This window comes from Phocoena sinus, chromosome 9, assembly GCF_008692025.1.
Source record: "Phocoena sinus isolate mPhoSin1 chromosome 9, mPhoSin1.pri, whole genome shotgun sequence".
Lineage (NCBI taxonomy): Eukaryota > Metazoa > Chordata > Mammalia > Artiodactyla > Phocoenidae > Phocoena > Phocoena sinus.
Window position 1 is genome coordinate 87,267,877 of NC_045771.1, and position 14,505 is coordinate 87,282,381.

A 14,505-nucleotide genomic window follows, 5' to 3' on the forward strand; every position below is an offset into this window, starting at 1 on the left:
ACCACAATGTTGTTTTCTAGGTTTTAACTAATGCAAGTCTTAACACATTCTTCATTGTGTCAAGAGGAAGGTGAACACATCTTTTGTTTACTTTGGAAATAATTCAAAATATATTGGTCTTATTTTTTAAGGCAAAAAGACAATTGAATTGAAGATTAGAAAAACAGAGCAAAACCAAAAAACAGAAAGGAAAAGAGAAAAATGATGGGCTTTTTGGGAATGATTGGGAAAATTGCTCCCAATAAAGTTGTGACATTATTGAGCCTGTGAAGATATTTTTCCTTTCAAAGGAAATAAATGGAATTGATGAACAGTATCTTTTGCCAATTGCTCGTAAGAAAATGGTAAGCCCTCTATGCCCCTTCCAAAAGATAAGCTGCATATCTATGATAAAAGAGGAAAACATACCAATTCCCTGATAGAAGTCGTCTTTAATTAGAAGTCATACTTGCCTTTTCTTTTACGTTTCTATAATATAAATAGAACCCAGAGAAATATGGATCTATGATTTCCACCACATGGAAAGTGAAAAAAGGGGTAAGAATAGTTTCTTTTCTTCACCTAGGCTCTCTGACCTGGGCAAGATGAGGGCATCTCTCTATCAACTGTTCTGTTTCATGGAAGAAGCAAGTTCAGACTGAGCCCCAGAAGCATTCAGAAAGTTGAAGAATCCCAACGGTAGGTAGAATTCTAGAAGCTTTGGTAATTCGATAGGGAGTGAAGGGTAAGTAAAGCTCTTTGACTCATCTCTGATTCTTGGGGTCCTGTAGTTTTCATTATAAAAATAAAATAATCAAGGTCTGGTCTGGCCAGAGAGATGAGGCACCCTTGTTTGTAGATTCTGAGGCTGCTATAGACCCAAGAAACAGAGTAGGCTGTTAGATACTTGAGAAGGCAAAAGACTTCAGGAGCTCAGTATTAAGGCATCCATATATAAATAAATTAAAAAAAACCAAAATGACTAATCATTTGATTAATAGGGTGTCCAGGACATGGTGAATTACAGCTGAGAGTCCTAGCTGGAAGCCCATATTTCAGAGTGAAAGGGCAAGAGATGGCACCTCTTTTCCTTCTTTTAATCTTTGTTAGCTGGCTTTTAGTTGGAAGGTACAAATCAAAGCAACAAAGATTTCACTGATCATGACATAAGCAAACTTTCCTTTATCTCCATTTCTCCATGTTATGCCTGGTTCCTGATGCGTACTGCTTTTCTGTTCTCTTAGGAGCACAACCTTGGAAATGAGCAGAAGTAATTTAGCAACCTTAGGGCTGCTTGAAGAAGAGGAAGAACTAGTAAGGAATTTACAGAAAAACATAATCATAGACCATCGGAAGAAGGGAGGAAATAAGTAGGCCAAAGTTAGCTAATAGCATGTCTAGATTCCACACAGTTAATCTTTTTTTTTTTTAAATAGACGAGATGTAGCTTTAAAATGATTAATATTATTAATGTGTGTGTGTACACGTGCTATTCATATCTTTTCAAGGAGACATAGCAGAATGCAGAACAATGATTTCTTGCTGAGCAGCACTGAATTTATTTTGGGAAACATATTTTAGAAAGGGAGGTGTCTTCAATTAGCTAATCACCTGTTGCTGGTCCTTATTCTTCATTCAACCGGCATTTACAAGTGCCTATAACATGCCAGGCGGTGCCAGGGCTGGGCACATGATGGGGAGCAGAATTCCTGCATGGTTCCTACCTTTATGATGCCCACAGTTGAATGAGAAGACACATTTAATCAAACCCCTGCGCAAGGAAATGTACACGTGCAACTCTGATAACTATCACCATTAAGAAGGACATAGAGCCAGGTGAGCATGGGTCTTAGAGGTCTTTGACCTGACAGTCAGGAAGCTCTGGGAAGGTGTTATAGGACGTGATGATTGAGGAAAAGACAGAATTTAATCTTATGTAATTTAACTAGAAATAAACCAGAGTGCAATTCGACTATTCATATCGTTGAACAAAACTTCCCCTTTGCCCTGCATGTTCTAGATAAGGAAGAAATAAAAGGTAAGACTCTCTCTCTCTTTGTTCTCTTCCCCAACTGCCACCTTTGTTCAAAGGATGCCTGAGTGACCAGGAGAACCAGTTTCTACCCCTCTCCCTCCCACCACCACACTTCAGAGGGGTGTTGCATCTGCCTCTCAAACCAGGAAGGTGCATGTGCACCTGCTTGTCCTGTGATAGGTGGTGGTGGAGGAGACATTCTGCAGCATAGTAAGCAACGGTGTTTCTAGCCCTTTCCAGAGACATCGACTGCTTGCATTCTGCACAGGGAGCCTAGAGCAGGCTGAGGGGCATGCTGTGTGGTTGGGGAGACAGTCAGGAGGGATGTACCAGCACATATTTACCACCACCAGTGTCTCTCCTCTGTAGGCAAGAACCAAGAGACTTAACATGAGCACAAACTGCTCCTTTGAGAAAATCAGCTTCGAAGTATTCGTCAAAGAGCAATGTTTTAGTAACTATTACAAGTATGTTGCCTTGTGGCAAAATAGGTCCAAACTTTAACAATTTTCACACTTAGAATTCTCAGCTTTCCAACACTGCATTTGGAGATATCTGAGTTTAACATATTGCAGAAGAAACAACAACAGCTCGTTTACTTGGGTTGAAGTAGAAACATATTTACTATTCTGTAGCAGAGAGCTCTCCATCACAAATGCCATCTACCAGCAAGCTGGACGGTATTCAAATGAACCACGAAGCCAGATGCTAAGGAAAAAGATTTCTTCTTCCAAAAGCTGAGGTCCAAGAAAATATTGATAAATTGGGAGCCTCAAAATTTTGGCTCACTCTGTGATGTTAAGGACAACCTTTTTTTATTTCTCAGATGTGGCTTTACCAAGCGGGTGTTTCCACTCAGCGTCAAACAAACTGCAGTTTCAGATTCAACTTTGTATTATCTGGCTCTGGAGTATTGCACCAGAGGTGTGTTCCTTGGTTCCTGATTCTATTGGCTACTTTCACAGTGATGTCTTCCAGCATCCTGGTCTCCTAGTCACTGCAGCAAAGATGCAGCCCTTGATGCACTCCAGCTTCATGGCATGCTGCACTTGTCTATTTGGAAGAGATGTGGTTCGGCCACAGTTTCAGAAAAGCATGGGGAAGAGGCAGGCAGTGGTGGAGGAGAGAATTACAAGGGCTGTACTTTTACATACCTAGCTTGAAATGGGCAGAAAGCAGGATGAAAGGGCTATTTACCTGCAAACACAGATATGTTCTTATGGACAGATGTCTCAGAGGATGAAGCCTAGAGGGTAGAACCAACAGCTGAGAAGAACAACAGATTAGGGAGCCACTCGTAGGGAGCAGAATTATCTCAATCAAGAAAACTTTCTTATGCTGGACATTGCTCATGGAGGAGGGAACCCTAGTAACAACAATCTTGCTAGCTTTCAGAATCCCTATGAGCCAGTGGTTGCTATGTGATTCCCATTCTTTTCTCTTTTTTTGAGTTGGGGTGTCTATTGTGTTTATCTTGTCATTGTCTCACTGTTGTATGTTGGGTAATGGGTGGGGTGGATAACTTGTTTCTTTAGGTCATAGGTCAATGGGTCAAGAGAAGCCATATCCAGGGAACTCTGACTTGATAGAAATCATGAAATCAGTGACTTAGTACCTGATGCTGTGATGAGATGAGCGTTTGGGGGTTTTGGGAGGAAAGTGAGTACATCTGCTTGGGGGAGACATGTGAGTCATTAGGGCTAGGACAAAATATGGTAGGTTGTTACAATAATGTCCCCCAGTGGATCATACTAAATCTTCTTCTACAAGACTTCCCTGCACTTCTTATCAAAACGGGGAGTCTGCTTTCTCACCCTCTGAATCTGGACTGGCCTTGTGACTTGCTTTGACCACTAGGATGTGGCAAAGAAGACAGGGTCCTGCAGCTTCTATTTTTGTTCTCTTTGAACCACCTAACTGTGGAAACTGTTATGAATACTGGGATGGATACTGGGAAGAAGACCACTATAGAGAGAAAAGTCCTACTAATCCCAGACACTAATCAATCTACCAATTGAATGCAGCTACATTATAAAGCTTAGGAGAGACCAGCAGAAGAAATACCCAGCCAATTCCATAAAACCATGAGAAATAATAAACCACTGTTGTCTTAAGCCACTAAGTTTTGGAGACGGATGTTGCATAGCAATAGGTAACTGTACAAATATTATCCTAGGCTGTACAGAGGAATATGAAAAAGGAATAAAGATGATTTTTAAAAAGTAATGCATCTATGCATTCCTGATCTTTTTGCCTTCCACGGGTTAAGAGATGACATGGTCTGGAATAGCTGCCTTGGATCCAGAGATAGAAGTTGTGTGTTCAGAATGGCAGAGACACCCTGTAAACTCTGAAGTCCTCACCTGTGGACCATTATGCAAGAAAGAATGGATTTCTAACTTGTTTAAGTCTTGTTAAGCATTTGTATTTGTTTCTCTGTTATAGTAGCTGGGCCTGTATCCTAACTAAAGCAGAATGCAAGTCAAATTATTAAATTTCACTAAAGAAGGTCAACTCATCAACTCTGCCACCTACACATCAAATCATTAGAGTCCCTCTCTGATACATAACAAAGTACACTGGCATGTAAAGACAAAAAAATTACTTATAAGTTGACTTGGATCCACTGACTGATAAACCATTTCTTGGGACAGCTGGCATTTAAACATTGTGTTCCAAAGTTTAGTAGATTACCACACAAACTTATACATCCTGACCATACTTCTTACCCATTTGGGAAGTCTGTGTACCAAAGTCTAAGGTGTAATTTTTGGAGGTGTGCACATCTAAGTACTGAGGGAGGCAGATGAACACAAGCAGCATATCCAGCTAGATGCAAATTTGGTCATCAATTAGGTGAAAGATTATAGACAGAATGGTCTCTACAAACATTAGAAGTAAGCCACTCCTACAGATTTTCTAGCTTTTATCACTGTTATCAGTCAGGATGAGATAGGTTGCCAGCCTAACACGCAGCCCCTAATCTCAGCGGCTTACCCCAACAAAAGTTTATTTTTTGCTTATGCTATAATGTCCAGTATAGGTTGTAAGAAAGTCTGTTGATTGTAGACACTCAAGGACCCAGACTGATGTAAGCTTCATCTCAAAAGAGGCTTTCATGAAGCAGAGAAGATAGCAAAATGCACATGAACTCTGAAAGTCATATGTTTAATTTCCACTCACATTTCATTAGGCAATGCCAAACTTTATTTTTTATATAAATGTATTCATTTATTTATCTATTTATTTATTTATTTTTGGCTGCACTGGGTCTTCGTTGCTGTGCGCGAGCTTTTTCTCTAGTTGCGGCGAGCAGCGGCTACTCTGCGTTGCGATGCGCGGGCTTCTCATCGCGGTGGCTTCCCTTGTTGTGGAGTATGGGCTCTAGGCGCACAGGCTTCAGTAGCTGCGGCACACAGGCTCAGCAGTTGTGGCTCGTGGGCTTAGTTGCTCCATGGCATGTGGGATCTTCCCAGACCAGGGCTCAAACCCGTGTCCCCTGCATTGGCAGGTGGATTCTTAACTACTGCGCCACTAAGGAAGTCCTGGCAATGCCAAACTTTAAAGGGTGTGGGAAAAAAGTATAATCCTACCATATTTCAGGAAGGAAGTAAGCTGGAAATATTGATGAATGGCACTAATGAGTATATCAACCATATATTAATTTACATCACCAGCAGTGCCAGTAGTCTTCTTATACCATCTCAGCTCTGCACAGAAATGCTTTGACTGAGTCACAACTGAATGTTATGTTCTAGGATTCAATTAAGAAGTATCTACTTGAAGAATGCTTCATCTTTTGAAAAATTATAGATTTAAAACACTGATTTTCATGTTACCTACTCTACCTGACACAAAGATACATATACGTACTATAAAGGTATTCTAGAATACTGAATGTAGAAATATATGATATATATATCTGATATATATTATCAGAATACATGTATTTTCTTTCTTTTTACCCAACAATGAGAACTAAATGACCCTATCCCCTGACCTCCCTCACTATGTCCTAGCTGCCAGGAAGCTAAGAGTTAAATTTGTTGCCCTATTACTGAAACTAATTTGCTTCAAGTTCTTGATCCATTTATCTCATTCTTCTGTCAATTGATTTTAAATCTTTTTCCCTATTGTTTTAATTATTTATCTTAATGGTCATTTAAAGGGATCTTTTATATTGTAAGATATCTCAAATTGTCTATTTAAAGAGGCATTACATTATCACACATCTCTGTATAGTGAAAGTCTGATACGATAATGCCTTATAACTCCCTTGGCTTTTAAACATCTTTTGTTCAGGGCTGTAATCCAGTGCCCAGAACAGAACTTGGCACAGGTAAGGTGGCTCAATAAATATTTGTTGAATGAATGAATGGATGAGTGAGTGAGTGAACTTTTTCACAAGTATGAGCATCATTTCCTCAAGAGTCCTTACAGCTAGAGTTTATGAATTCTCTTAGGTTATTGAGATAAATGAGATGAAGATACTGAGATAAATATATGCTCCTCAGAAATGGCAACTATGGCACATAATAGGAATGGTCACTTTACCTGGATGCAAGAGACCTTGGAATAACAATGGTGATTCTCGTCCATTCTTCAAAGTCCCCTGTGTGATACAGGGTGGGCTCACTCAGTTCTCTGGAGTTTCCTTCACATCCTTTGCCTGCAGAAGCTGGGTAACAGCCTTCTTTCACCAGAAACCAGGACATCCCAGCATCGTGAGAGTACTGAAGAAGAACTGGGGCAGCGCTGCTAAATTGATTGGCACACCCAATGTTTAGCTGTTAAAAGGAAAGACAAAATTATACAAGGTTTTGGTTTCAAGTCATCATTTAACAAATTAGGTGCTACAGCCATCAGGGTTCTTTCTACTGAGCTTGCACTAAATTTACGATGATAAAACACGGGCAGCTCAATTCCAACCAAGACCCTTTCAAAGGTTCTGGAAATCTCTGTATAGGCAAGCAATAGGTGATTTTCAATAGAAAGCGGGACCAGTTGCCCATTTTGTGGATTTCCTGAGATTATAGAAGGGAAGAGAGAAGCATAGATGGGACTGGAGTCTTGCACAAAAGATAAGAAGCCAAGAAACTGCTTTTTTTTGCTTTCCCAGACAGAGGGTATAAACAGAGGGAAGCAGACGATAAAGGGCTGTCCTCTTCAGAACATGAAGGTTACTGAAGCTGTCCTCTGCTTTCAGTGGAACAAGCAATTTTACTCTGGTTTCTTACAAAAGCTCAGTAAGAAATCATTCTCAGCTTAGATGAAAGAGCTAAGTTCTTGTCACAGCATCAAATAAGCAACATAATCCAGAAATAAAACTATTACTCTTCTGTGTACTTGTGTAGATGACTGTCATTACAGGATTAACAATATTCAAAAAAAATTGTAAAAACATGCAACCTAAATCCCAATGCCCTAGCACAACCATTTTTATTCTTGTTTTCTCTTCTTAACTTTATAAAGAAGCATATCAATACCTAGAAGTAGTATTACTGAATCAAAATGCAGAAACACTTTGAATTTCCTATTTATATGTGTTCATTTTTAATCACCTGGGTTCAAATGAATCAGTTTTACACAGCACTCAATATTATTATAAGTTTAGACAGTTTCTTTCTAAATTAATAAATATATAAATGATTGTATTACTTTATATATATATATATATATATTTTTTTTTTTTTTTCTTTTTTTGCGGTACACGGGCCTCTCACTGCTGTGGCCTCTCCCGTTGTGGAGCACAGGCTCTGGACGCGCAGGCTCAGCGGCCATGGCTCATGGGCCTAGCCACTCCGCGGCATGTGGGATCTTCCCGGACCAGGGCACGAACCCGTGTCCCCTGCATTGGCAGGAGGACTCTCAACCACTGTGCCACCAGGGAAGCCCCTAGTTTATATTTTTTGATAATTGTAAATGTCAAACTCTTTTCCTGGTATTTAATTACATGCTATCTTATATAAATGATCTATTCATATCTTATTTCATTTGTTGGTTGGTGCCACCATAGAATTTTATTGTATAAGACTTTATAACTAAGAATAGTCAAATTTTATAAAAAAAAACTGAAGAACTCAAAAGAACATAATCATGACCAAAAAATAAAGGACGCAGGAAAGGTAGGCCCATAGGCAAATAACATTGGGTCAGAGTTCGAGGGCCAACCAGCTCATCTTTGTGACTATAAGGTAGCTTGAGCCAGTCTTTCAAAACAGGAAGACTCCATATTTTCCTTAATTCCATGCTCAGAGCTAGAAAGCGTCTCTCAGAAGGATTTAAAAATGTGGCTAATGGCAATTTTATTGTGATTCATTTCTCCAAGTTTACATAGTTAAATGTCAAGAAAATAAATAAAGACTTGACCCTCTCAGATGCATGATTACCTTTTGTAACACAAACCCTTTTATTATATTACCGGTTAGTAAGCACAGTCTTCGGTTGGCATGTGGTGACAGCATTCACACTGGGCACACATAGTTAGCTTTTTGTCTTAGACTTACTATCACTGCCACTGTTTCTAAAGTAAGCAAGTCGATGGAACTTTCAGTTCTGTGACATCTTCGTGATTTTTTTTTTAAATTGACCTGCCTCTTAACCGTTGATGTCTTCTAGAATGCAGTTCTTGGCTTTCTTAACTTTTTACTCCATACATGCTTCCTAATCTCATTCACAATCATAATTTCAGATTCCTTCTGAATCCCTATTTCTCCCAGATATGGTCGCTCTCAGGTTCTCTGCACAATGTACATAACTACTTCCTGTGCATCTGCCCTTCAGCAATCCACAGGCATCCCTAAATCCTATATTTGCAATTTCAGTGACTGGAGGCAGAAGTGTGGGAGTCATTCTAGAATCCATTCTATCACCCAATAGGTCACCCAAACCTGTAGACAACACACCTTTAACATCTTTCAGACCCATCCATTTATCTTATAATCCCAGGCTACGCCTTAATCTGGCCTCCTCATTTCTTACACTGATGACTGCTCTAGCATCCTCACTTTACTCAACATATGCCCGACAATCTGAGTCCTTCTCTCTGCCTCCTCTGCTATCCCACAGGTCCAAGTTCCCATCATCTATTATTTGGATCACCACAATAGCTGCCCAGCCAGTCTTTCTATCTCTGCCTTTGACTCTGCCAGTGTACTCGCAACACAGTCACCGGAGTGATTCTTTAAAAGCCTAAGTCAGAGTATGTCACTTTTCTGCTAGCCATTTTACTTAGAGCAGAAGTCAAAGTCTGACCTTATTTTTTTCTACCTGTCTCCCCTTCCTCACTTTGCTGTAGTCACAGTGGCATCCTTCTGGTTTCTTGAACTTTTCCAAGCACACTCCTACTTCAAGGCTTTTGTCCTTTTTGTTCTCTGTGCCTGGAGTGCTCGCTGCATGACTCCCTCCTTCACTTTTCACAGGTCTCAGATTAAAACTTTTATTAGTGAGGCTAACTTGACAACCTTTTACAAAATAGTAATTATCCTCCACCACCCTAGTCAAACTCTCTATTCCTAGTTATTCTCATAGCCTAGAACTGAGCCCGAACATAGCAGATGCTTTACAAATATTTGCTGAATAAATGAATGAATGTACTTGTTGATGATAGTTTCCCCTCCTGTTAAGTCAGCAGAATGATCTTTCTAAAACACAGGTCTGATTTTTACATTCAATGGATTAAACATCTTCCATGACTCATCGCTCTTGGGTTAATATCCAAGAGACTTAGAGTATCATATAAAGCCCATTAGGACAAACCTTATCTCTTATTTCTGTGGCAAACACTCCAAACTCCTTAAATTTCTGACATTTCCATTCTCACTTGCACTTTCATGTATTTTCACATATTTGCACATTCTGTTCCCTCTAGCTAGAATCCCCCCACCCCCTCCACTTTTCAGCTGGCTTAGTCTCTGTATTTCCAGAAACTTCCAATTTCAACTCATCCATCCATCTATCCATCCATCCATCCATTTATTCAACTAACAGATAATTTTGGAGCACCTGCCATATGCCAGGAACTATGTCAGGTACTCCTATAGTATCAGAGCCTCTCTCTACTGCAGTACTCCAGCGACTGTATTGCAACTGTTCACTTTTCTGGCTCACTTGCTAGTTTCTGAGCTCCTTAAGGGCTTGGGCTATATTTCTCATCTCTATGTTCCTAGAGCTTAGTGTTGACACATGGCAGGCAGTCACAAAAACTTTACCAGCACCGTGCCTTTTGTAAAAATAACACCAAGTTCTTATTACAGATCCCAAATATACATTAATTATCAATCCCCAAATCACTCATATTACATACCTATTATCAACTGATAGCCACAAATCAACAGTTTTCTGCTGGTGTGATTCGAGAATTGAGACTTTTCTTAGGCATTATGCATTGTTGCTGGTTGTTTAAGTACTTGAAACATTTAATAATGTTTTCTCTATTTAGATTTCTAAACTTCAGAATACCACCTTGCAGAGTTCAACACCTACACACTATCATGATTTTGTGACTAATTAAATAGAAAACGTGCAAGATGAGAAAGAGCATATTATTCTGGCAATGTATTTGCTATTGCTGTAATTTTGTTCCCATTTTAGGCAGTACCAACAAATTAATATAGAGTCATATACTGTTATTAGTGTTCTTTCCATGGCAATTTAGCATCAAAATCTAAACAGAGAAGGACAACATTTCACTAATCATCTTATTTATGACTGACTTGTTTACAGACCTCTGGAAATTATATTTGAAGAGCTTCCTGTAAACATCTGATCTCTTTAATAATTCCATTTGTAACTTATTTAGCATCTGCATCCTGCCATTATGTAAGGACCATGTAATTGTGCTGGCTCATTGAAACTGCATTACTTTCGACCCCAGAATTCACCAATGGGATTTTATTATAAACACAATGAAATTTTGATTAGGGTTCTAAAAAAGGAGCTTGTCAAAGTAAATACTTGTTATACATATTGACATGTTATCACAGCACAGAAAACAAGCAGCTTTTAAGAGAACAATGAAAATTAAAGTAAAAATTTACTCAATCAAAGGAAGAGAAATTGTTTGAAAACCCCATAGTAAAAACATAAAATTACTCATGAGTCCAAAAAGCACTAGTAAGCTGAAAAGGATAACTTTTCCATTACCATTCAGAAGTGTGGGATTTATTAAGTCACAATCAGATTGAAATCCTCAAAGTCATCTTTCTTTTTAATTCTGGTAGAGTTCCATGAGCCCTTAAAGAAATACAATGACATAGCCACAGCTCCTGGGGCTCATTAAAAACTGACAAGCTGTTTCCCTTATGGGTAGAGCTAAAAAGCTTTGCCATTCTAAGATTGTTGGCAACTTTGTTCAGATGAGTCCCTACTTTACTAGAATATGAATAGTTTGTGTTCTTTGTGAATTTCATTTATAAATCTGGAAGATGGCTGCTCCTTAACCTGCAAGAAGTTTGTGCATAAATACCTTAAACTGCAGCACATATCCAGGCTTCAGCGTCAAATCTCGAGTTACTGCAAATCGATCCCCATCTGATTTTCCAAACACCATGGCTGATGGGGTGGCAGAGCAGAAAGTTTCATTTTTAACCATTCCTTCGTTAGCCAACATCAACCACACACTCATTTGATTCATAGGGTAATCAAAAGCCGGCTTCTCATAAAAGTTCTAATAGGAACAACACAAACAACACAGAAAGGCAATTTGGTAGCTTTGAAAACAAGAAAGGAGTTTTCAGATCATGACATGCAGGGCCATGTACTATTTGTATTTCTAGGAAAATACAGCAGACTCTCTAAATTAACTTTTTTTTTTTTTAAACTGCCATGAACTTTCTCTCCTGATTATTTAACTGGATATATTTTGCCACTGTGTATCTAATCATTTCATAAACACACTAATAATCATATTTAATGACTTGGTAAAACTTTCTAGTCTTGTTTTGTTTTTTTAACATCTAAATAATCTATGAACTAGTAGCATAGAGAGGTAAAAAAGTTAAGTGCAAACACAGAAAACTAAACTACATGTTCAAGTGTCAAGCACTAAATCTTTGGGGGAGTGAGTAGTTATTTGATCCCATCCTCTTTTACCATTCTCTGTCTTCTTGGAGTTCAGACATAATGAGAAGTACCTGGGGTAAAGTTGGGTTGACAACTGGGATGATTTGTTTTTGCTTCTCGGACAGAATGATGATGTCATCGACTGCCCACTGGTCATAGCCCTCCCCTGAGAACACAGGCTGCCACCAGCGGAAACGGGTGCAAGGGGTCTTGGCAGCAGCTGGCAGCTCCAGATAGACAAATCTGCATAAAAGCAAATCATTTAGCGTTGGGAAAGGAAAAGCTGTGTTTTTCTTAGCAGCTGTTAAAATAACACGAGTAGCAACAAGAGAAAGTTATGTTTTGTTTGATGTCTTGGTATTTTTGTAAAGTTTCTAAGTTTAGACAGATAAGACAAGAGGTTTAAAGTTGTAAGCAAGGTTAGTCCTGATCCTGGTTTTTCCGTTTGTAATTGTATCTTTCGGAGGCAAATATTTCAACTGCGTTTGATTCATTGAACAGTGTCTTCTGACTACTATGACAATGGCCATAATATTTTAAAGAAACCCTTAAGAAAAAGCTGTTCCTTTGTATGTTATTGCATTAAAATAGCATTACAATTTTTTCAAGGCAGTTCTTACTTATTGGGGGAAAACATAAATAAGCATTAAAAATGAAACATAAATCACCCATAAGCTACCACATGGGGTTGGCCTCTGTTAACAATTTGATGTATATCATTAAAGCATGTAATCTTTTACATAGGTGAGATATATGTATGATTCGGTATCTTACAGTTTAAAACTTAACATTATATCATAAGCACATTCTCATGTCAATAAAATAAGTTCTTAAGATCATTTTACCATTTATATAATTTTTCATCACACAGATGTGCTAGTATTTATTTCACTTTTCCTTATTATAAATAATTCTGTGATGAAAAATCTTTATGTATAAAGCTTTATGTATACCTCAGTTTATTTATTTAGGGAAGATTCTTAGAAATGGAATTACCAGGTCAAATAAACTGGTCACGTTTAAGGCTCTGGATTTTTCCAAATTCCTTTCTGGGAGGGTCATGATGGTTTGCAGGATGACATGAGAGGACCTGTCTTGCTGCTCCATGTGGAGAGAGCACTTGGTGTTGTCATTAAAAAATGACCATTTGACTGTTGAAAAATGGTATCGTTTTTATTGCCACAGAGGTTGGATATTAATCATATTTTATTAGACATATGTCTTCCCTGCTGTGTAACATCTACTCATTCCTTTTACCCATTTTTCTGTTGGGATCTTAGTGTTTTTCCTGATAATTTGTATAAGCTCTTTATAGGAAGACTGATCCTCTATTTCTCGTATTTGTTGCATATATTTTCTCAGTTTGCTTTCCTTCTTTTCACTTTTTTTTTCTTTGAAATATATGTGTTACATGTGTATGTAGCTTTACATCTGTATGTAGTATATTTCTGTGTAAGCAGTCCTTTTCTTTGTTAATTCTTGCGTTGAACTTATGTTTAGAAAGTTCAGGTCTTTTTCCAAGATCAGATAGCAACCTAAGTGTTTAAATCTTTAACCAGTCTTTAACAGTTTTTGCTGATGTAAGGTGATAACCTAAATAGGTACTTTTCCCCAAGAGCCTACCCATTTTTTTCTAACACCATTTGATTGAATAGCCATTTCTTTATCATGGATAGTTGATGTGTCTTTGTTTATATATGTTTGTACAGATATCTGAGTCAATTTCTGGGTCCTCTATTTGGCTTGATTGTTCTATCCGTGCACTGGTATCATTCTACTTTAATACTGTAGCTTATACAATATGTTTCAATATTGTGCAGGGCATCCCTCTATATTTTGTCAAAAGTTTAAACTATTTTTGCCAGTTTATATTTCCAGATATAAAGCTCCCCCCCCAAAAATGCCACTAAGATTTTGATTGGAATAGCATTAAATGTAAATTAAGAGATTTCTTCATATCACAATGTTCAGTTTTCCTATCCAGGGATGCTGTATTATTTTCCATTTATTTGTTTTCTTTTATATCTCTGAAGGAAGTTTTGAAGTTTTATCATTTCCTTTACAGAGATTCTCAGTAGTGTTTCTTAAACTTATATTTATTTATGTATTTGCCATCATGGGGCTTTCTTCTGATATCTTCCAATTCAGAATTTCTTAACCAGTTTAGTGTCATAGAACTCTTTGAGAACGTGATGAAATAGCCCCTAAAGAAAAACTCCCTTAAATAAAAATGGAATATCTCTGGAATTTGAAAAAGCTAGTGAATTTTTGTTTGTCTATATAGTACTCTAGTTGCTTTACTGAATTCTCAGTAATTTCCAGATGGACAATGTTATTACTTGGAAAAAATAATTTGAATAGTTTCAAACTGTTGTTTAAACCAGTTTGGCCCCATTATCAATTCCCCTTCTACTGTATGGGGGGGAATC

At 38.1% G+C, this 14,505-nt stretch overlaps 1 protein-coding gene across 2 annotated transcripts in view; it reads right to left on the reverse strand.

Moving 5' to 3' along the window:
- Nucleotides 1-14,505, reverse strand: part of RELN (reelin) — a 518,443-nt gene that overhangs the window by 97,288 nt on the left and 406,650 nt on the right. For both annotated transcript variants that reach the window (XM_032643899.1, XM_032643900.1), the window contains exons 26-28: nucleotides 12,148-12,319; nucleotides 11,481-11,681; nucleotides 6,569-6,801 (exon numbers count right to left, since the gene is read on the reverse strand). In XM_032643899.1, coding sequence (XP_032499790.1) covers nucleotides 6,569-6,801; nucleotides 11,481-11,681; nucleotides 12,148-12,319 — 606 coding nt within the window. The remainder of the gene's footprint in view (nucleotides 1-6,568; nucleotides 6,802-11,480; nucleotides 11,682-12,147; nucleotides 12,320-14,505) is intronic.